This window comes from Leucoraja erinacea, chromosome 6 (genome assembly GCF_028641065.1).
Source record: "Leucoraja erinacea ecotype New England chromosome 6, Leri_hhj_1, whole genome shotgun sequence".
NCBI lineage: Eukaryota > Metazoa > Chordata > Chondrichthyes > Rajiformes > Rajidae > Leucoraja > Leucoraja erinaceus.
Window position 1 is genome coordinate 45,599,710 of NC_073382.1, and position 24,926 is coordinate 45,624,635.

Consider the following 24,926-nt stretch of genomic DNA (forward strand, 5'->3'; position numbering starts at 1 on the left):
TACTCCATCAGTCAATCATGTAATATCTAATTTTACTTCGGAGTCACGTGAGTGACTACGTGAAGAACCCCGCTAGGACGCATGCGTGTCATATCGCTACACGCATTGCAACGAGTCACAGCAGGGGGAAGGACGTTCCCCTTAAGCGGCAGAATTTTTTCCAACCAGACCAAACTGGCCAAGACCTGGAGCCGAAAATAGCGGCTAGCATTGACTATATGTCATTTAATCAATTACAGGCACTGGCTCTATCAGACACCATGGCACGACATTTACCTCCAGGGAACTGCAAGTCATTAAATGTTCCCAGTGTAAACCAGTGCATCTGGAAACATGTGGGGTCATCTATTAGAACCAGTGATTTAAAAATCCAAAAAGTCCTAAAAGTGTTAACGGCAGGAAAACAGCTTTTGCCCGCACTTTGAAGGAGCAAAACATGACCCAAGACCACCAGGATGCACTGGCTTTACTGTGCAACTCACAATATGAGTTGAACAATATTAGGAAAAGTGCAATCCAACCAGCATTAGACCCCAAATTTGCCGGCCTCTGTAAACCAGGAACCTCCAAACCGCCAATTCTCTTATTTGGAGGGGATTTACCTAAACAAGTCAAGGAACTTGATGAAGAGGCGAAAACACTGGGGCTCATAAAAGCAGCAACCAAAACCTACTACGGCCAAGAATATCAACCCTACGGACCCCCCAGATGGTCAACACAAATCGGAGCAAGCGCAAAAACCAGGAGCACCCAACAGCGGTCTTTTTTAGGACATGGCCCAGACCGACCACCCTGGAAAATGCACAGGCCTTCAACCCAACAACAGACCCAGACAATGGCGCCTCAACGTCCACGGAGGATGCCGAAGAAATAACACACCTACCACTGGTAACCATGGAGGTAGGTGGGTCGGGTTCCTTAAGAATTAAAGGGAGCATGACAGTTGGTGGGAGGTAACGTTATTATTTGGATGCATGGAATAAGATAACTACAGACACTTACATTCTAAGCAGTATCCAGGGTTATACCATAGAATTTATATTAAAACATAACCCTCCAGTACAGCATGTACTGAACCGAATGTTTGTGCTCACAGGCATAGAAAAATCTAAAGCACATGCTGAACTACAATGACTATATAAAAAAGGAGTAATTGAACACACCCAACACGAATCACAGGAATTTGTGTCCAATATCTTTATAAAAAACAAGAAAGATGATGGTTGCCGCATCATCATCGATTTGACAACTTTAAATACCTTTGTACAATATATTCATTTCAAAATGGAAACCTTTGTTACTGCTAAGCAACTAGTTTCCGAAGGCTACTATATGGCAAGCACGATTTAAAAGATGCTTACTATACAGTACCCATAAGAGGTGACCACAGATGTTATTTAAAATTCAACTGGATGGGACAGCTATGGCAATACAGGGCACTACCAAATGGGCTAACATCAGCCCCCAGGTTATTCACAAAAATTTTGAAACCAGCCGTGGTGTTTCTGCGAAAACAAAAACACATGGTAATGGCATATCTAGATGACATATTTACTGTTGGCAAAACTCTGGAATTGGCTAAACAAGCAGTAACAGCCACAAACAATTGTTTGAAGAACTGGGATTTATCATCCATCCAGTTAAGTTTAAATTAACGCCTTCAACAAAAATGGATTACCTGGGGTTCACCATTAACTCAGTTCTCATGTCAGTGACTTTGCCGAAAGGAAAGGTTACAGCCTTAAAAGAGCCTTGCAGCGAAATCATTGACATCACCAAACCATCCATTAGACTGGTAGCCAGAATAATTGGGAAAATAGTGGCCGCATTTCCAGCCACACAATTCGGACCTTTACACTATCGAAATTTACAGAGAGCAAAAATAAAAGCACTCAAAATTAATGGTGGCCATTTTGACAGACCAATGAAGCTACCCACAGAGGCCATAATAGAACTAAAATGGTGGGAACACAACATCAAGTATTGTTCCAACCCAATAATTATCAGCAACCCGTCTATGGTACTACAAACTGATGCTAGTGCACTTGGTTGGGGAGCCACCAATTCCATCTCTAGCTGTGGAGGGAGATGGAATGCACAGGAGGCATCATTATTAAAAGCACGGGGCATAAACTACCTGGAAATGTTAAGTGCATTCCATGGCCTTAAGTCATATTGTTCTGGGTTTAATCACCAGCATGTTGGGCTACAAATTGACAACACCACCGTGTTAACCATATGGGTGGAAACACCACCGTATAAACCATATGGGTGGAAACAAATCGAAATCATGTGACAATCTGGCCAACACAATTTGGCAATGGTGTATCCAGAGAAATATTTGGATATCAGCTACCTACTTACCAGGTAAACTAAATTTAGTGGCAGACACCAGGTCACGCAAATTCAATGAAAACACTGAATGGATGTTGGATAAAAATGTATTTGCTGAAATGGTACAGCACGGTATGGAACACCAGATATCGATCTTTTCACATCCAGGCTCAATCACCAGTTACCAAGTTACGTTTCATGGGAACCAGACCCTGGGGCAGCAGCCACAGATGCATTTTCGCTGCATTGGGGGAAATTGTTTATTTATGCATTCCCTCCTTTCTGCCTCATCAGTCGGGTATTAAGGAAAATACAACAAGACTCTGCGTCTGGTATTTTGATAGTACCCGATTGGCCTACTCAACCATGGTTCCCGGTGATACTAGACATGGTATTAGAACCGTGCATCACCATCCAACATAGACCAAATTTACTGGTCCATCCAGTAACACAGGAAAGTCACCCCTGTCATAATCATACAAACCTATTGATTTGTAGAGTTTGAAAGCGCCACTACAACACCTGGGACTGACGGACCGAACAATGGACATGATTGCATCGGCCCACAGACAGTCCACCAAAAAACAGTACTTGGTGCACATCAAGAAATGGGGGAAGTACTGTCATGACAATAACCTGAACCACAGATGAAACAACATTCCGTCTGTTCTGGAATTTCTGGCCAGCCTACACTACGATGAGGGGCTCAGCTATAGTGCCATCAACTATGCCAGAAGTGCTCTGTCAAACTACCTGTGGCAAGGAACAGAGCGGCATTCTGTAGGGACACACCCCCTGGTAACCAAACTCATGAGGGGCATTTTCAATACGAATCCCCCAAGAACCAGGTACACCCAAATTTGGGATGTGAGCATTGTATTGACCATGTTGAGAAGCTGGTCTCCACCTACAGCTCTGTCCCTACAGAAACTAACCATGAAAATGGTCATGCTGATGGCTTTGGTCACGGCACAAAGGGTCCAGTCGCTACAAAAACTAAGGCTGGACAACTTGACTATTTCATCTGGGAATTTGACTTTTTATATCCATGAATTAATTAAACAGAAGATACAGGGAACAGCAGGGCAAAAAATAGAATTCAGGGCCTACCCGACGGATGATCGCCTCTGTATAGTAACTCACTTACTATTATACATGGAACAGACAAGAATCATCAGAGGGAAAGAAATGGCACTGTTAATCAACCACAAACAGCCACACAAAAAAGTGACAGTCCAGACCATCTCACGATGGCTAAAACAGGTCCTAATAAAGGCAGGAGTAGATACTAACATTTTTAAACCTCACTCCACCAGGGCTGCAGCTACATCAGCAGCAATACAGTTGGATGTTCCTATGGACCAAATCCTCAAGACTGCAGGATGGTCAACGGAAAGAACATTCCAACGATTTTATAATAAACCGGTCATAGAACTTGGAACATTTGCAGAAACACTTCTAAGTTCTGTAATATGATTTTACACCATAAATAGGGGCTGTGATTTGGAGTTAATACATTTTTTTACGTTGTTTCAATATCGTATTGATATCTAATGATGTTAACACTATTCTCCCCACAATCAAGGCAGATGTGAGGCATGGACTCGTTCCACGGCATGAAATCACAGAGCTTTAAAATCTTCACGTAGTCACTCACGTGACTCCGAAGTAAAATAGTAAGATTAAACGAGAACTTACCAGTTTGAAGTTTGATCTTTATTTTATGAGGAGTAACGTTGAGGGAATATGTGCCCTCCACTCCCACCCTTGATCATATACTCAACTGGTATCTCTTCTCTAATCTTACTATGTTTAGTCATTACAGTTATCTGTGATTCCACACCGCGCTTTGAAGAATGACACGCATGCGTCCTAGCGGGGTTCTTCACGTATTCCCTCAACGTTACTCCTCATAAAATAAAGATCAAACTACAAACTGGTAAGTTCTCGTTTAATCTTACTATTTTCCCTCTCAACCCCATTCACTTGCCTTCTCCCTGTAACCTTTGAACCATAATATGATAAGTTTTAATCTACAATTTGAGAGGGAGAAGGGTAAACCGGAGGTGTCGCTAATACAGTTGAGCAAAGGGGACTATGGAGCCATGAGGGAGGAGTTGGCCAAAGTTGACTGGAAAGGTACCCTAGCAGGGATGACAGTGGAACAACAATGGCAGGTATTTCTGGGAATAATACAGAAGGTGCAGGATCGGTTCATTCCAAAGAGGAAGAAAGATTCCAAGGGGAGTAAGGGGAAACTGTGGATGACAAGGAAAGTCAGGGATGGTATAAAAATAAAAGAGAAGAAATATAACATAGCAAAGATGAGCGGGAAACCAGAGGATTGGGTTACTTTTAAAGAGCAGCAGAAGATAACTAAAAAGGCAATACGGGGAGAAAAGATGAGGTACGAAGTTAAGCTAGCCAAGAATATAAAGGAGGATAGTAAAAACTTTTTTAGGTTTGGGAAGAGAAAAAAACTAGTTAAGGCCAAAGTTGGACCCTTGAAGACTGAAAAGGGTGAATTTATTATGGGGAACAAGGAAATGACAGATGAGTTGAACAGATACTTTGGACCCGTCTTCACTAAGGAGGACACAAACAATCTCCCAGATGTACTAGTGGCCAGAGGATCTAGGGTGGCGGAGGAACTGAAGGAGATTCATATTAGACTGGAAATGTGTTGGGTAGACTGATGGGGGACTGAAGGCTGATAAATCCCCAGGGCCAGATGGTCTGCATCCCAGGGTACTTAAGGAAGTGGCTCTAGAAATTGTGGACGCATTGGTGATCATTTTCCAATATTCTATAGATTCAGAATCAGTTCCTGTGGATTGGAGGGTAGCTAATGTTATCCCAATCTTTAAGAAGGGCGGCAGAGAGAACACAGGGAATTATAGACCAGTTAGCCTGACATCGATGGTGGGGAAGATGCTGGAGTCAATAATAAAAGATGAAATAGCAGCACATTTGGATAGCAGTAACAGGATCGGTCCGAGTCAGCATGGATTTACGAAGGGGAAATCATGCTTGACTAATCTTCTGGAATTTTTTGAGAATGTTACCGGGATGATAGACAAGGGAGAGCCAGTGGATGTGGTGTATCTGGACTTTCAGAAAGCATTTGATAAGGTCCCACATAGGAGATTAGTGGGCAAAAATAGAGCACATGGATGCTATGAGGATGCAGGGTGACTTGGACAGGTTGTGTGAGTGGGCAGATGCATGCAGATGCAGTTTAATGTGGATAAATGTGAGGTTATCCACTTTGGTGGCAAAAACAGGAGGGCAGATTATTATCTAAATGGTACCAAGTTGGGAAAAGGGGAAGTACAACGGGATCTGGGGTCCTGGTTCATCAGTCACTGAAATGAAGGCATGCAGGTACAACAGGCGAATGGCATGTTGGCCTTCATAACATGAGGAGTTGAGTATAGGAGCAAAGAGGTCCTCCTGCAGTAGTACAGGGTTCTAGTGAGACCACACCTGGAGTATTGTGTGCAGTTTTTGTCTCCAAACTTGAGGAAGGACATTCTTGCCATTGAGGGAGAGCAGCGTAAGTTCACGAGGTTAATTCCCGGGATGGCGGGACTGTCATATGTTGATAGATTGGAACAGCTGGGCTTGTATACTCTGCAATATAGAAGGATGAGAGGGGATCTTATTGAAACATATAAGATTATTAAGGGTTTGGACATGCTAGAGCAAGGAAATATGTTCCCAATGTTGGGGGAGTCCAGAACCAGGGGCCATAGTTTAATACTAAGTGGTAAACCATTTAGAACGGAGATGAGGAAAAACTTTTTCACACAGAGAGTTGTGAATGTATGGAATTCTCTGCTTCAGAGGGCAGTGGAGGCTGGTTCTCTGGATGCTTTCAAGAGAGAGTTAAATAGAGCGCTTAAGGATAGCGGAGTTAAGGGATATGGAGGGAAGGCAGGAACAGAGTATTGATTGTGGATGATCAGCCATGGTCACATTGAATGGCGGTGCTGGCTCAAAGGGCCGAATGGCCTACTCCTGCACCCATTGTCTATTGTCTATTGTCTAATCAGGGTCCCAAACCGAAATGCCATCTATCCATGTTCTCTGGAGATCCTGCCTGCCTCGTTGTGTTAAGCCAGCACTTTGTGTCTTTACTTAAAACAAGCCTGCCTAAACAAGTCTCGGGCAATAGAGCCAGTTACAGTGGCTTGCAAACGTTTTCATACCCCTGAACTTTTCCACATTTTGTCACGTTACAACCACAAACGTAAATGTATTTAATTGGGATTTTATGTGATAGACCAACACAAAGTGGCGCATAATTGTGAAGTGGAAGGAAAATGATACATGGTTTTCAAATTTTTTTACAAATAAAAAACTGAAAAGTGTGGCGTGCAAAAGTGTTCAGCCCCCTTTACTCTGATACCCCTAAATAAAATCAAGTGCAACCAATTGCCTTCAGAAGTCACCTAATTAGTAAATAGAGTGCACTTGTGTGTAATCTAATCTCAGTATAAATACAGCTGTTCTGTGAAGGCCTCAGAGGTTTGTTAGAGAACATTAGTGAACAAACAGCATCATGAAGCCCAAGGAACATACCAGACAGGTCAGGGATAAAGTTGTGGAGAAGTTTAAAGCAGGGTTAGGTTATAAAAAAATATCCCAAGCTTTGAACATCTCACGGAGCACTGTTCAATCCATCATCCGAAAATGGAAAGAGTATGGCACAACTGCAAACCTACCAAGACATGGCCGTCCACCTAAACTGACAGGCCGGGCAAGGAGAGCATTGATCAGAGAAGCAGCCAAGAGGCCCATGGTAACTCTGGAGGAGCTGCAGAGATCCACAGCTCAGGTGGGAGAATCTGTCCACAGGACAACTATTAGTCACGCAAAGCTGGTAGAGACATACCCAAAAAGACTTGCAGCTGTAATTGCAGCAAAAGGTGGTTCTACAAAGTATTGACTCAGGGGGGCTGAATACTTTTGCACGCCACACTTTTCAGTTTTTTATTTGTAAAAAAATTTGAAAACCATGTATCATTTTCCTTCCACTTCAAAATTATGTACCACTTTGTGTTGGTCTAACACATAAAATCCCAATAAAATACATTTACGTTTGTGGTTGTAACGTGACAAAATGTGGAAAAGTTCAAGGGGTAGGAAAACATTTGCAAGCCACTGTACATGGCTTCTCAGCACACACCGACTCTGCAAACCCACACACTCCCATAAACCCAACCAAATGATGGCTCCAACACTTAGCCAACAAGTCAATCGCAATGCGTAGGAAGGAAATGCAGATCTGATTTAAACTGAAGATAAACACAAAATGTATTTCTTGTCCATCTTAAGTCAATCGCAATGCCAAGTACCCTTGCCCATTAGTAGACCCCCTAGTAGACTAGTGGACCGCCCCATAGCAGACCCATTAGTAGACCCCCTCCAAAAGACCCACTCATACACTAGTAGACACCCGCTAGTGGACCAATAGACCCTTCCAGCAGACCCGCTTGCAGATTATTAGAGCCCCTAATAGAGCAGTAAACACCCTGGTAGACTGGTAGACCCCCTAGTTGACCAGTAAACCTCTCTAATAGACCCACTAATAGACCAGTTAATGGAGAACCCCACCAAAGCTACTATGACCACAGCCTCAAGAGTCAAGACTGTCCTGTGTTCCGTCAATGGAACAATACAAGCCTTACTTGCTGCAGCATTACACACTCATTAACACAATAACACACAGATAAATATATATAAATATATAATAATCACCAATAGAATAATTTAATATCCGTAATTCTAGGGAACCACCATGGTGCACAACTGAAGTCCATAGTGCAACTAAAGAGACCTATCAGCATGGAAAAAGGCCCTTTGGCTCAACTTCCCCACACCAACCAGGTGCCACATCTACACTAGTCCCACCAGCCTGCGTTTGGCCCATATCCCTCTAAACGTTTCCTATCCATGGTCCAAATTATGTTAACGTCTAAAGTCAGATGTTAAATTTGTCAGTCACTTATCGACTGATGACAGAATCCCAACTCTACCACAGCCCCAAATGTAGGCGTTTCTCCTCAAGAGATCCACATCCATGATTACCGGCAGGGTGTTGGCATGTAACCCCTTTGTTTATTTTAATGTTCTCTGCATCAAGTGAGGCATGAAGAACGAAAGGTCTTTTCCCGCATTAATTGTGGACGCTTGCATCATTGAGTCCTGAAAAGAACCCAATGCCGGTCCTGCCAAGCCCAATTAAATAACCTTCTTTATCATTTTCATTTCATTTAGGTTGACCAAAATGTTGCCTGGATTAGAGGTCATTAGCTATAAGGAATGGTTGGACAGAAATATCAAAGACTTGAGAGCATATCTTTGTGAGAGGAGCAGTAACTAAAGGGACACACAATTAGTAAAACACATACTTAATGTGCGCTTTAATCTATTTTTTTTCTAGATCATTAGATAGTTAATGAAACTGCTGTCTGAGTGTTTAGAAATCTACAGAAGAGCATTCTACTACCATTTACTACCAGGTTTGCAAAGTAATTAAAGAGACAACTAATTAGTAAAACACATTCTTAACATGAGTGTTAATCAAATTTTTTGTCAAGTTGATTAGATAGTTAATGAAACTACTGTCTGAATGTTTATGGAATTTAAATGATAAAATGTGCTTTAACAAGTCAAATGAAAGGAAGTATCTTTGCATCTTCATAATATAAAGATCAATACTCCAAGGTGACACTTGCAGTTAGTAACAGTATTTGTAATTGTAAGAACGTATGCACACCAATCAGTGAATTTTGGGAAACATTCATAACCAAAAATTTTTACTTCCTCACCTGGGAGCATCGGAGACTGGGGGGAGACCTGATAGAAGTACAGGTGTATAAAATTATGAGAGGGTTAGATCGCATAAACATTTAGAATCTTTCTCTCAGGGTGGAAATGTCAAAGAATAGAGAGTCACCTTAAATAGCTTTAAGGTGAGAAATTTAAAGGAGACTAGACCAAGTTGGACTCGTTGCGTCCCTGTCACACGGGAGGCCTGGTCCCCCAACGCAACCTGTTCCCCAAAGCAATATTCCACCAGTCTTTTGATTAGAAAAATAAATATATACTGTGGGGAGATAGGGAAGTCTTTTGTAGAAAACTATTGAGGGGTGGGAGAGTGGGGAGGGGTCGCACTATTGAGGGGAGAGAAGGGGGGGGAAGAGAGGGAGGAGGAGAGTTGAGAGGGGACAGAGGGGACAGAGATAGATAGAGAGGAGGGGGGGGAGGGGAGAGAGAGGGGAGGAAGGGGGGGAGGACAGGATGTGGGGAGGATAGAGAGAGGGGAGAGCAGGGGGAGGACAGGAGAGGAGGAGAGAGGAGGGGAGGTGAGGGGAGGAGGAGAGGAGAGGGGAGGACAGGAGAGAGGAGGGGAAGAGAGGGGAGGGGAGGGGCGAGGAGGAGAGGGGAGGAGCAACGTCCCATTGTGATGTCATTGTGGCAGTCGGCAGCCAGCTTGAGAGCCCATTGTGATTGGTGCACTGTGAGAGGCATTGTGACATCAGTCGGATTTTTTTTCTCAAAACTGATTGAGCTTGGGCTGTTTTTAAAAGTTCAAGGATCAAAAAGTTCAGAAATATAGGTGGAAATGCGACGGGAAGATGTTTATTGCCTCCATGAGGAAAAAAGTGTGTAGAAAATGGGAAGGCTGTGGCCTAGCGTTTGGAAGAAAATAGGAATTAACCCAGAATGTGCCCAGATGACACACACACTTTTACATACACACAAACAAGACAAAGAGTTTTAATAATATAGATGTGCGGGACAATTTAGATGTTTTTCATTGCAGGCAACACAGCAAAGTGTGGGTAGCAGCATTTAATTGAATATACCCCAGGGCTGCACAGTAGTGCAATGGTAGAGTTGCTGCTTTACAGAACCAGAGATCCGAGTTTGATTCTGACTATGGATGCTGTCTAGGGAGATTGTACGTTCTCCCTGTGACCGTGTGGGTTTTCTGATATCTTCGGTTTCCTCCCACATTCCAAAGAAGTATAGATTTGTAGGTTAATTGATTTGGTATAAGTGTAAAATTTTGCTAGTATGTGAGGGACAGTGTTAATGTGCGGGGGCCGCTGGTCATTGCAGACTCGGTGGGCTGAAGGGCCTGTTTCTGCGTTGTATCTCCAAACAAAATAAAATGTGCAGATCGAGTTTCACAGATCCTTTGACAAACATCTTTTTGAAAATGTTCTCGTTCTTTTTTGATCTGGACCTGATTTGTTGCAAAACCCTACAATGATCAAGTCCACCAAAAACGAGTGAAATCCAATTTCTAGACAAATGCATCTGATTTTCCAATTTTCACTTGTTTTAAAGACGAAACAATATTCACAATAACTGCAACACCAATCTCAAGGAACTTGTAATTGCTCTGGTGTGAAACATTCTCACAAACAGTATTTAGATTTTGTTTACAGAAAACCAAAGTTGTGAAAAAAACTGAGATATAACAGGAAGGAAGCTACTTCATTAAAATTTAAAATATTGACACTTTTAAAAATAAGAGCATAAAAAAATTACTGCTGATGAGCTATTTAGATATTAACCCCAAACAGAATTTTTTTTGCATGTTTCCCACGAAAAACTGTGGTTGTTTTTAGTTTACCCATCTTCAGATTCAGGGACAATTTCTTCCCAGCTGTTATCAGGCAACTGAACCGTCCTCTCACCAGCTAGAGTGTGGTCCTGACCTCACATCTATTTAATGGGCTGTGGAGGCCGTCACTGGGTATTTTTAGGGTGGAGATTAAGAGATTCTTGATTGATAAGAGTGTCAAGACTTATGGGGAGAAGGCAGGAGAATGGGCATGAAAGGGAAAGATAGATCAGCCATGATTGAACGGCGGAGTAGGCTTGACAAGCCAAATGGCCTCCTTCTGCTTCTATGACTTATGAACATGAGACCTATGAACTATCTTTAATCGTGCTTTATTAGACTTTAGCTTGCACTAAATGATATACCATATATCCTGTATCTGTACACTGTGGATGACTTAATTGAAATCATGTATAGTCTTTTTGTTGACTAGCACATAACAAAAAATCTTTTCACTGTACCTCGCTACATGTAACAATAATAAACTAAACTATACTACACAGCTTTCTTTTCCCATTCAAATACCTGCCAATTACAAAGAAATAACATTCATCCTTCAGTTCACTATGACAGTGAAACACATCAAATAAATTACAAAAGTTAAGCCAAATGTCCACTCAGTAAAATTATTTCTATAATGACTGCACTGATTAGGACAAGCTGATAAACTAAACTGCTGGCATAACGAGAGGAATTGTTATCCAATCTGTGACTAACATGATGCCAAGATACAAAATGTTGGAGTATCTCAGCGGGTCGGGCATCATCTCTGGAGGGCATGAATAGGCAACGTTTCAAATTGGGGCCTTTCTTTTGATTGATTGTAGTAGGAGGGTGAAAGCTGTAAGTGAGGTGGGGGAAGGACAAAATCTGGCAAGTGGTTTAGTTTAGTTTAGCTTAGAGATACAGGTGGATGTTCTTCAGAGATGGTGCCAGACCCTTTGAATTACTTGAGCACTGTGTTTTTTTTGTATACCACAATCTGCGGTTCCTTGTACCTATAAAATGTTAAGATAAATTACTCTAAACTACTCTCATCTGCACGTGATCCATATCCTTCCATTTCCTGACAACTGAACCATCCTACCACCAACTAGTGTGGTGTCTTGAGCTACAATCTACCTCAATTAAGACCCTTAGACTATCTTTAATCGGACTTTAATGGTCTTTATCTTGCACTAAACGTTATTCCCTTAATCATGTATCAGTACATTGTGAATGGCTCGATTGTAATCATGTATAGTCTTTCTGCTGACTGGTTAGCATGCAACAAAGGCTTTTCACTGTACCTCAGCACACACGACAATAAACTAATCTAAGCTGAACTGCTTATGGATGTGCCTCTGTAAAAGCCTCATAAACACCCCAATCATATCTGCCTCCACCACCACCCTGGCAGTGCATTCCAGGCACAACATCATTTGTGTAAAAAAAACTTGCCCACATATCTCCCTTAAACTTTGCCTAACACTCCTACCCATCAAAATGAAGTAACAAAGGGAGAGGAAGAGTGAAAAGAGAGGGAGAGGTAAAGAGATAGAGGAGGGGGGTTGGGAGGGGGAGTTAGAGAGTTTGGGAATAGAATGAAATCGAAGGGCAGAGAGGGCATATTCGGAAATGGGGGAGTTACCATGGAACGTGAACCCCTGCCAAGGCTTTGTTTAATTGTAGAAACATGGTGCTGGTTTATGCCAAAGATACACACCAGATGCTGGAGTAACTCAGCGGGTCTGACAGCATCTCTGCAGAAAAAGAATGGGTGACGTTTCGGGTCGGGACCAGTCTGAAGGGTACCAAGACAAAACACAGCCATCGGTGATATCGGCATCATTCCCCCCCAATCCTCTCTCATCCTCTCCTTCTCTCTCTCTCTCTCTTCTCCCCGTTGACCCACTCACTAAAGCCCACCTCTCTACCCCACATTTCTCCTCTCCCAGACCTCTCAAAGATAAAGTGCCTCCCTTTTGTGCTTCTTGAAAATATATAGAAACTTACAAAATTCTTAAGGGGTTGGACAGGCTAGATGCAGGAAGATTGTTTCCGATGTTGGGGAAGTCCAGGACAAGGGGTCACAGCTTAAGGATAAGGGGGAAATCCTTTAAAACTGAGATGAGGAGAACTTTTTTCACACAGAGAGTGGTGAATCTCTGGAACTCTCTGCCACAGAGGGTAGTTGAGGCCAGTTCATTGGCTATATTTAAGAGGGAGTTAGATGTGGCCCTTGTGGCCAAGGGGATCAGAGGGTATGGAGAAAAGGCAGGTACGGGATACTGAGTTGGATGATCAGCCATGATCATATTAAATGGCGGTGCAGGCTCGAAGGGCCGAATGGCCTACTCCTGCACCTAATTTCTATGTTTCTATGTTTCTATGTTTCTATCCCATCCATTATTGTTTACAGGCGAGATTAAATTGCAATTAACGTGACATTTTATAATCACACATTTAAATTTAATTACTTTTTTAATACCTTGACGACCCACATTATAATGCTCTGTTGTTAAAGATCTGGATAACAATATGCCTCCATGTCATGTAACGGGAGCCCTGATCATGTTGTCAGCAGCAAAGGTTTACTGTGCATGTGTTGATTAGTAAGGGTGTCAGGGCAGTAAGGAGAAGGCAGGGGAATGTGGGTAGGAGGGAGAGATAGATCAGCCATGATTGAATGTCGGAGTAAACTAGATGGGCCAAATGACCTAATTCTGCTCCTATCACTTATGACCTTATGACCGTATATGCATATCTAAAAGTCTCTGTCTCTCAAACACCCCAATTGTATCTGCCTCCACCACCACCCCTGGCAGAGCATTCCAGGCACCCACAATTGGCTTCCTGAGTCATACACAAAAATAACAAAAAAAAAATAATATATATATATATATAATAACGGTGTTTAATAGGCTTTTAGATAGGCACATAGAAGTGCAGGGAATGGAAGGATATGAATCATCTAAGGCAGATGAGATCAGTTTAACTTAGCATCATGTTCAACACAACCATTGTGGGGCGTTCCTGTGCTGTACTGTTCTATGTTCTATGTACAATTGTTTTAATGGATTGAGATTAGAAAACGAAATCATTTTACCCTAGGGATATTAGTGAGGAGGTCCTGTTGTGTTATTTCTGTGGTTGTTGTACATCCATAATGGCTCCATTAGACTTTACTTTCGAGATACAGTGTGGAAACAGGCATTTCGGCCTACAGAGTCCGTGCCGACCACCGATCACCCCGTCCGTACACTAGCACTACCCTACACTCCAGGGACAACTTTCAATTTTACCAAAGCCAATAAACCTACAAACCTGCATGTCTTTGGAGTGTAGGAGGAAATTGTGGTATCCGGAGAAAACACACCTGGTCATAGGAAGAACGTACAAACGCCACACAGACGTGATCAAATACGGTCTCTGGCGCTGTAAGGCAGCAGCTGTACCGCTGTGCCACTGTGTCGCTCCGAACAGGAGTTGAAAAAATAGCATTTTGTGTTAACATTAGGATCACAAATCCAGTTGGGAAATATATCCATGCTGGTTTTCTGCAAAACCTGATGTCTGTGTCCTTCTTGGTGGGTGATGTTGTGGTCAACTAGAAAGGTCATTGCACTGTTCACTGTAGCAGCCCCATAGATTATTTGTACCACCTGCTGCACTACTGGTAGATATTACAAATTCAGCGTCAAGTAGGATGGAAAGGTGCTGGATTAGAAAAATTACATCTGATCATCCAGTTTCTGGGTTCCTGTTCTTTTATGATAAAGCAGTTATATCTGTATTTTCTTCATCAATGCAGATTTTCACAAATGAGTTTTGTGCCTGCTGGTGTGTTGGATTAATTCAGATAATTTACTCATTGGCTAAGTGCTTGGGTCAGGAACAGATCTGTTCACAGGCTGCGCTGCACACTGAATTAATAACTGCAAATGGGGAAGATTTGTTTAGAAATTAGATTCTACTTCTTTTGGTATGCGTAATATGTTCTGTTTATGGCACTAACCCTCAATTAGATATTGAGCTATTTCTGAGATTGTTTAATCACGCATTCAAACTTAACCTCAGGGTATTTTGCATATAGTGAGATTTTCCGCTACATGTACAATCTATTGATTATTGTTTCCTTTATTTTAGGCTTTAAAGGCTGCATCAAGGTATTAAAGTATAATAATCAAGTGATGCCATTTACTGGATCAAATGACCTGATCAAAGTTCAGCCAAGTGATGTCTCTGTCCAGATTGGATGCAGTGGATGGAACCTGTGTCCAAATGGAACAAAGTGCATTGATTTATGGTTGGCATACAAATGTCTTCCACTTTCCTGTTTTCCTGACCCTTGTACGCATGGTGGTACATGCATCATTTCCTTGGAAGGCCTGCCTCACTGCAAGCCAGACTTTACCGGATCTTATTGTGAACTCCCACGTCAGAAAGGCAATGTTCAGTTTCCACAGTGGAGAACTGCAGTCATTATCCTGGTTACTCTGGGAATAATTTCCCTGTTGGTTGCATTCTTCAAGTGTCGATACACTACCTCAGAAAGCAAGGGAACAAAAATGGGCCCATTATTTCGACAGGGCACCGTGAACAAAGCTTTTGATGATGACCATAATAGTGGCTGTGACATAAAAGGTCACACTTCTGACGATAATGGAAAGCCACCGGACATCATCAAGGCAGAAAAAAATCGTCACGCCGTGGATGAAACGTTTAGCAATGCCACAGGTACGATGCAGAAAAAGAACAACTGTGGGCACAAAGACTATGACATTGAGAGCTATGCCACTGAGAACACTGGCTGGGTAGCTCCTTTGGGTACTGATGACACTCAGCACCAGAAACCGATCCGGACCATTAATGATCAAGATCACAAAGTAATTCCCTCCAGGAATGGGCAATCTTTTACATCAACATTAAATCATAGAAACACCCATTCTACCACGCAGATCACTTCCAGCCAACAAAATGCAACAACAATTCATCATGAAAACCAACACTGCCTTCATGTACATCCATCTCAATGGTTTCATTCATCGTTTCTGTTGACAGAGCACCAGCATTTCATGAATGAACTTCATTCAACAGGCTATGGGGCGGAGGTCTCCCCCCAGGTTCACTTTGATGACTGCCAGTCAAGCCAAGGAGGTATTGACAACTTGTCCTTTAGTGGAGATCTTCAGCCAGATACACTAACATTTGCATCCAATGGCACAACCAACAGCAGAGGAAAACAGGCACTCAGGAGATTTCCAATGGGCCTATCTGCAGAAGAGGTAAAAAAATTACATGCTCCAACGTTACAGAAACCTGTCGAGAGCACCATTCAAGAAACTTCTCTGTCCCAATTTTCACAGAGAATTTCATCCCGTAGATGTGCCTCAGTCTTTATTCCTACCTCTGACCCTTCATCCGACAGTGATTCCCATAGTTCTTTCACTTGTTCAGAGTACGACTATGAAAGAGAACTATACAGTCATTTCTCCGTGGACGAATCTACTCAACGAGATTCCGGGAGATGTATTGTTGAGGATGATGAGGTGCTGGATAAATGGGAGATTGGATTGAAAAGGCATGCAACTAATTTGCTTTTAATGGACTCTCAAATTATCAGCGATGAGGATTCAGATAACAACATCCTACCTACCACTCATGACAACACAATATACAAATGGGAAACATTTTTAAACTGGGGGCCAACTTTTGAAATGTATCTTGACATTTTCAAGGATCTCGCTGAACTTCCAATTGAACCAGGAATTGAAAATCAATGTTGTGCTCCTGAAGGAAGTGATCATGAAGAAATCCTGTAACACAATTCCCAAACATATCTCAAAAACGTACGCTAAACTATCGGTATACTGAAATACAATGGCGGGAGAAAATATTAGTAGATATTACTTTTATACTAAAACATGTATGCTAAAATATAATGTAGGATAAATAATTTAGCAGATATTAATCTTTTATGATTTTGGGCAAAGGAGCAGCACAATTGTGCAGCAGTAGAGTTGCTGCCTTACAGCACCAGGGACCCAGGTTCGATTCTGATTATGGGTGCAGTCTGTACAGAGTTTGTACGTTCTCCCTGTGACTGCGTGGGTTTTCTCTGGGTGAATTCCAAAGAAGCACAAGTTTGTAGGTTAATTGCCTTCTGCAAATTGTAAATTCCTAGTGTGTAGGATAGTGCCAGTGGATGGGGTGATTGCTGGTCGGCATGGACTTGGTGGACCGAAGGGCCCGTTTCCATGATGTATGGCAAAAGTCAAAAGATGCTGTCTGACCTTCTGAATATTCCCAGCATTTTCTGTGTTTATTTGTGCATCATTGATTAGGCTGACCGTAAAATGCTTCTCGATACTGCCGCACAAAATTGTGTGTCTGGCACCACCATAAAAACTGCGCAGGCCAACAAAAGTCCATGCAAAAAACACAATGCTGAAGAACCTCAGCGGGTCATTCAGCAACTGGGGAAGGAATGGAATGTTTTGGGTCTGGACCTTCTTGCAAACCTCTCATGGCCACTAGGAATGTGGCTATCCCTTTAGTTTGCAAAATCCCAAAGAAAGAAAATGGAAAAAAAGGAGTGCAGAGAAGATTTACGAGGATGTTGCCAGGATTTGAGGGCCTGAGCTATAGGGAGAGGTTGGACAAGCTATGGCTGTATTCCTTGGAGCACAGGAGGATGAGGGGTTATCTAGAGGTATATATAATCAAGAGAGGAATAGATAGGGTAGATGCACACACTCAGAGTTGGGGATTTAAGAACCAGAGGACATAGGTTTAAAGTGCGAGGGGAAAGATTAATAGCAACCCGAGGAGCAACTTTTTCACACAGAGGGTGGTGGGTGTATGGAATGAGCTGCGAGAGGAAGTAGCTGCTGCAGGCACTATAACAAAATTTACATCGACGGGTACATGGATAGGAAAGGTTTAGAGGGATATGGATATGTTGGGCCGAAGGGCCTGTTTCCATGCAGTATAACTTTATGACTTGTGACTAAAATAAACTTCTCCTGGCACAGATAATAATTCTGAACTTTCAGGCTAAACTTTCTATTAATCCATAAGAACAGTACATTTCTTTCAGACACTACACAATTAAACATTAATGTTCAGATGAATTATAAATGAGCATTTGTGAATGTTCCTGACTTGTGACCATTTTATTCATTTGCAAATTGATCTGTAGGGGTAATTGGAGCAGCCAAGCAATAGTTTTCATTTAGATCTTTTCCCAAATATTTTACAGGCCCAAATTAATCATTCTGGACTTCTGTCTCACTAAGATTATAAAATCAATGAGGTGTTTTCTTTTATTTGAATCCAATTATAAGTAAGTTGGTGGAATGAAATTCAGCGAGGTTCAGTTCATTCTTAACTGTTGTTGAAGTCCACGGTGAAATATGTGTTGATTTATTTAAAAATGCACAAAAGACAGCACAGTGGTGCAGCTGAAAGAGCTGCTGCCTCACAGTGCCTGAAACCCCAGGGTTCGATAATGACCTTGGTGCAACCTGTGTGGTGTTTGCATGTTCTCCCTGTGACCACGTGGGCTTCCTCTAGATGCTCCGGTTTCCTCTCACATCCAGAAGATGTGCAAGTTTGTTTAGAGGGCCTGTTTCCTTGCACCGTGACTCCACGACTACAAAAAAATCTCTCGGTGCAGATAACAATACTGAACTTCAAGGCTAAACTTTATTTTAATCCATTTGAGACCGCTACTATAACATTTAAAAGACCCTTGGAGGGCTATATGGATAGGAAAGGTTTAGAGGGATATGTACCAAATGCAGGAAAATTAGACTAGCTTAGATTGGGCATCTTGGTCGGCATGGGCGAGTTGGGCTGAAGGGCCTGGAGCCATACTAAATGGTTCGATTACTCTATATTGCAAAAGTTATTCAATTGCTGTAATGTGAAAAGCATTAAATATGTGTATGTAAAATAATTTTAATGGTTAAATGTAGGTTCTTTATGTACTAGATATTGGATAAAAATCCGATGTGATTGATACACGTAACATTTATTAGCTTCCATTATACTATAATTTGGGATTTACATAAAATGTAGTTTTATAAAACCACCAGCTATTATTTTTTTTCATGTTATATTATATATCAGCATGGAAATAGGCCCTTTGGCCCACCGAGTCCACACCAACCACAGTTGTATCTTATCCCATTTTCTCGTCCACTCTCTGCACACCAGGGTCAATTTACAGATGCCAAATAACCTACAAACCCGCACGTCTTTGGGATGTTGGAGGAAACCGGAGCACCCAGAGGAAATCCACGCGGTCACAGAGAGAACATGCAAACTCCACTCAGACAGCGCAAGCGGTCAGGATCGAACCTGTGTTCGAGACAAAAATATGAAAGGAGAATGGTTCAGAGATGGGGGAAGAAGGGGAGGAGAGCAGAAGTAACTCAGCGAGTAGGACCCAGAAGCAGAGGAAGGGGTCAAGTGTGCGGATTAACATAAAGGACAAAAGGGAGGAATTCACAACACATTTGAGGGAAAACATTTATAGCAAAGCAAAACATGAGGAAAAGGAAAAAGATATAAGGAAAGATGGGGGCGAAGGTGTAAGGCAGGAACAAGGGTGGCACAGTGGTGTAACTGGTAGAGTTGCTACCTCACAGCACTGGAGACTCAGATTCAATCCTGACCTCGTGTTTGTGTGGAGTCTGCACGTTCTCCCTAGGACCGCATGGGTTTTCTCCTTACGGGTTTGTAGGTTAATTGGTCTCTGTAAATTGCCACTAATGTGTAAGAGTATGGATGCGAAAGTGGGATAACATAGAACTCATATGAACGGATGAGTGACGGTTGGTGTGGACTTGTTGCGCCGAAAGGCCTGTTTCCATGCTGTAACCTAAACTAAAATAAACCAATCAAGGGCTAAAGGAGAAGATTAAACGAATGAACCCTGGTTTATGAAAATAGTCTCCAATCTGTGAAGAATAGTTATTTTTCATATCAAATAAATTAGTTTTCAAAGTTTTGACGAGGTCCTGAAAATTAGCCAATCATATAGAGGTCAAAATGTTACTAATTTTTCTCTCATTTTTTGCCATTTTGTGATTATGTTCTTAAGAAACTTCTCAGATAGACCAGCAGAGTTGGTAATGTCTAATTTCTACAGCCTTTTCCTGTTCTCCAGTTCTGTTCTCCAAATTTTATTTTGGCCTTTTATGTACCTTTAGATAGAAGTTGAGGAAGAATCTCTTTAATCAGAGGGTGGTGAATCTGTGGAATTCATTGCCACAGAGGGCTGTGGAGGCCAAGTCAATAGATATATTTTAGGTAGTGATTGACAAATTCTTGATTATTAACAGTGTTGGGTTATGGGGAGAAGGTAGGATAATGGGGTTGAGAGGGAAAGATGGGTCAGCCACGATTGAATGGCAGAGTAGTCTTGATGACCCAAATGGCCTAATTCAGCTCCTGTAACTTATGAACATATGGGTAGACAGCAAAACATTAGGAAGGTGCCCGTGCCGCACCTGATTATGCCTTCAGAGCGGAAGGTGTGTAGTGCGTTGGCTGCCTCTCAACCCCACCTTTTGTGATGAACATAGGCAGCAGGTCTACATTCCTGGTAAAGTGGTTTAAATGCTCAGAATGTAGGAGAGAATGTAATAATTCTATGCTGTGTGCAAAGGTAAGGAAAACCAACACCCATGGTCACATATGAATATATGGTCATATCAATCACAAAACTGCTCACCAACCTTCCTCAGAAGTTTGAGATGATTCACCTGTCACAGAATACTCTATTGACAGATAGAGAGCACACTGACTAGTTACATCAAGACCTGGTTGGGTAACTAATACACCTAAGAATGAAGGAGTTTGCAGAAAGTGGTGGACATTGCGTGGACCATCACGAACACTGACCTTCCCACCATTGAAGAAATCTACCGGAAACGCTGTCTCAAGAAGGCAACTGATATCATCAAAGCCACACTTTGCCCTGGCCCTGTTCTCATCCTGCTGCTAACGTCGAGAAGAAGGTACAGAAGCCGGTGAACCGTTACCTCCAGGTTCAAGAATGGTTTCCTCCAGTCAACCATCAGGCTCTTGAAATACCCTGCAAAATTCTAACTTCAACCCTACCTCAGCAACAATCTACCGTGGACATTGTGTAAGTTGCACTACATACTTTGCTTTGCATTGTTTATGGTCTGGTTACCAAATAGAGTCTTACTAGAGTCATACAGTGTGAGAGCAGGCCCTTAGACCCAACTTGCCATGCCGATAAGATGCCCCATCTACACTTGTCCCACCTGCCTGCGTTGCCCATCTCTATATTACTAAAAATTCTCATCTTGTTTGTTTGTTCGTTTGTTTGCCCGGTTTGTATTTGCGCAAAAATGGCACACGATAGCGCTACAATTTTTGGCCCACCTTATTCATCATTGTCCTGTGATATAAATTAAACAAGTTTCGTTCAGATTGATGATATATTTTACGTTATTGACATTTAAAACTGAAAAAAAATAAAGCAGTGCCCCCACTTACCCGGCCCCCACTTGCCCCACCCCTACTTGCCCCGCCTCCCTTGCCCCACCCCACTTGCCATCTTTACTTTACAGGCGTCACAAAGGACACCCCACGGGTCCTCAGTGCGGCCTTTGTACAATTTGCACAATGGCAGCCCGACGGCTCCACGGGTAATTTTCCTTCTATTATAATTTCTGCCCCCGGGCCCTGGGCTGGGGTTGGAGCCGGTGCGAGGACCGAGGCCGGGGAGTGTCCATGCCCGGACCATTGGCCTCTCCCTCCCCCTCCCACGGCTCCAGGACACTCGCCGCCCCCCCCCCCCCCCACTCCGATAAACCCTGCCGCAAGCCCCCCGCCCCACTCCCCTGGCTCCAGGATGCTCGTGGCCACCCCGACAGCCCCCGCCTCAAGTCTTCCCCCGGCTCCAGGATGCTCTCCCCCCCAACAGCCCCTGCCTCAAGCCCTCCCCCAGCTCCAGGATGTTTGGCTCCCCCCGACCACCCCCACCTCCAGCCCTCCCCCTCCCTCGGCTCCAGGATGCTCAAGTACAACTTCATCACCGCCCTGCTGGCGAAAATGGGGTTGCCGGTGGTTTACATCGAGATCCTGGGGAGGTGAGGAAGGAAACTGGGGGGGATTGAAGGAGAGGAGGAGGTAGGGAGGGAAAAGTTGGGGAGGTGAGGAGGGAGAATGGGGGATAGAGGGAGAGGAGGGGGTAGGGAGGGAAGAGGGGTTACGGAGGGAGGGAGTGACTGAGGGTAGGGGAAAGGAGAGGAAGGGAGAGGTGAGGGAGGGAGTGGGGGAGGGGTGAAGGACAGTAGGAAGAGGATCGGTGAGGCGCAGTTGAGGGGGGGTTGCCATGATGGTGAGGCGCAGTTGAGGAAAGGTTGCTGTGACTCGCGCCACAACGGGGATCTTGGCATCACAATACGAACCCCTCAGCCGCACCTGCGCAGTTGGGGGCTATGGGTGAGTGGTGGAATATTGCTTTATGGGAACAGGTCCCAACGGATCCCACTTGGTCTAGTATATTACTAAAACTCTCATCTTGTTTGTGTGGATGTCTGTGTATGTGATCCTGAAATTACACCAAAATGGTACACGATAACACTACAATTTTTGGACCACCTCACTCACAATTGTCCTGTGGTGTGTTTTTTTTAATCAAGTTTCATTCAGATTGATGTTATATTTTACGTTTTTCACAATTTCAACTTTACAAAATCCCACTTTCAGAAAAATGACTTGAAGTTGCAGTGGCAGTTACAGCTATGATGTCACAATGGGATCTCATTTACATAAACCGCCTGGCAATGTAGACAAAGAGAGGACTGCCAGTGCAGCGAGAGATTTGTTACATTGTTGTAAGGAGAGGGAGGGAGTGGGGATGGGAAGAGGAGAGGATAGTTATTTCATGTTATTTAAGCAGATGGAGAGAATGGGGGTTGGGAGGGGAGAGCGTTTATGGAAGGAGTGAGGGCGTAACTGAGGATAGGGGAAAGGAGAGGGAGGGAGTAAGGGGAAAGGAGTGGGGATGAGGGGGAATGGAGGAGGATAGGAGTAGGAAGAGGGATGGTGAGGCGCAGTTGGGGAGGGTTACCGTGACTTGTGTCACAGCGGGGATCTATGACGTCAGAACGGGAACCCGTCCGCCATGCCTGCGCAGTTGGGGGCAATGGGTGAGTGGTGGAATATTACTTTTGGGGACCAGCCCTCCCATGTGACAGGGACCCAGTGGATCCCACTTGGTCTAGTATCCAACTGGTCCAGAACGCAGCCGCCCGACTCATCACCCACACCAAATCCTGGCATCACATCACTCCAGTCCTCAAACAACTTCACTGGCTTCCCATCTCCCACCGGTTCAACTACAAAATCCTGATCCTCACCTCCAAAGCCCTCCACCATCTGCCTCCCCCCCCCCCCCCAAACACTGACCTCCTCTCCCCTACCAACCCTCACGGTCCCTCAGATCCACATCAGTCGGTCTCCTCTCCATCCACAAGTCCAACCTCCGCAGTTTTGGGGACAGAGCCTTCTCCAGGGCAGCTCCCAGGCTCTGGAACTCCCTCCCCCAACTGATCCGCAATTCCGTGTCCCTCACCATCTTCCAGTCCCGCCTCAAGACCCATCTCTTCACCTCTGCCTATCCTTAGCCCCACGTCCCCCTCCCTTTTCATCTGTGCATTAATTGCCTCATATTGTGTTTTGTATTGAATTCTGTCTTTACTTTGTGTACCAGCCATTTCTCTACTATTTATTTCATTCCCCTTACATGTTTTTCCTCTACCTGCTAAATTTTTGTAAGGTATCCTTGAGAATCTTGAAAGGCGCCCATAAATAAAATGTATTATTATTATTATTATTAGTATCCCTCTAAACATATCCTGTCCATGTACCTATCCAAATGTTTTTTAAGCTGATTTAATTTAGTTTGGAGATACAGACCCTTTGGCCAACCGAGTCCGTGCCGACCAGCGATCCCTGCACACTAACACTATCCTATACACACTGGGGACAATTTACAATTATACCGGGACAATTAGCCTACAAACCAATACGTCTTTGGAGTGTGCAAGGATACCGGACATCCTGGAGAAAACCCATGCAGGTAATGGGGAGAAAGTTAAAAACTCAATGCAGGCAAGCAGCCGTAATCTGGATCGAACCCAGGTATCTGGCGCAGTAAGGCAGCAACTATACCCCTGCACCATCGATAATTTATTGTATTATTGATTTTTGTGGATTTATTTGTTGTGCTGTTGTGTTAATGTGCCTGTAAAGCTGCAGCAAGTAAGGATATTGTGGTTCATTTCTCAGTGCAAAGGACAATTAAACACTCATGATATATAATGAGAAAAGTGGAACTGTGACAAGAACATTAGAACTAAAATTGCAAAAGCCATTTCCATTTTATTGATTTTTGTTTCTAATTTACAGTTAATTTATATTTGCTCACAAGCCTCCAATGACATGGATAAAGGTAAGTTGAGGACATACTGGTTTATAAGAAGAGTACCATATTATTACAAAGTCCATTAATATTATTTGATTTTTAAAGTGATTCTGTGTACACCTTGACCTGTTCCCATGAGTGTGATACTTAATTTACACCAGCATACCCCAAAGTCAACTAAGAGGCAATGATGGACAAACTGCTGGAGTAATTCAGGGGGGTCAGGCAGTATCTCTGGAGAAAATGGATAGGTGACCTTTCGTGTCGAGACCCTTCTTCAGACTGATTGTAGGGGAAGCTGGGGTATCTGGATGCAAGAAAAGACCAGGATGAATCTGAGCTTGCACAGATGACCTCAGACATACAAAATCCCTGTTAGGCTGATTTTTGGCTAGAAATGGTGAGAGTGCAAAAGTCTAATAGGCAGCGGCTTAGTTGTAAATGCTGGACTCCTGCTTAAACGAGAAAAACAGAGTAATAACTAACCTTGTA

The 24,926-nt window shown here is 43.2% G+C and overlaps 1 protein-coding gene across 1 annotated transcript in view; it reads left to right on the forward strand.

The window, feature by feature from the left end:
* LOC129698045 (protocadherin Fat 4-like) overlaps window positions 1–18,951 on the forward strand; it is a 36,155-nt gene extending 17,204 nt beyond the window's left edge. The window contains exon 5 of the mRNA XM_055636884.1: window positions 15,107–18,951. Coding sequence (XP_055492859.1) covers window positions 15,107–16,782 — 1,676 coding nt within the window. The 3' untranslated portion in view covers window positions 16,783–18,951. The remainder of the gene's footprint in view (window positions 1–15,106) is intronic.
* The last annotated feature ends 5,975 nt before the right edge of the window (window positions 18,952–24,926 follow it).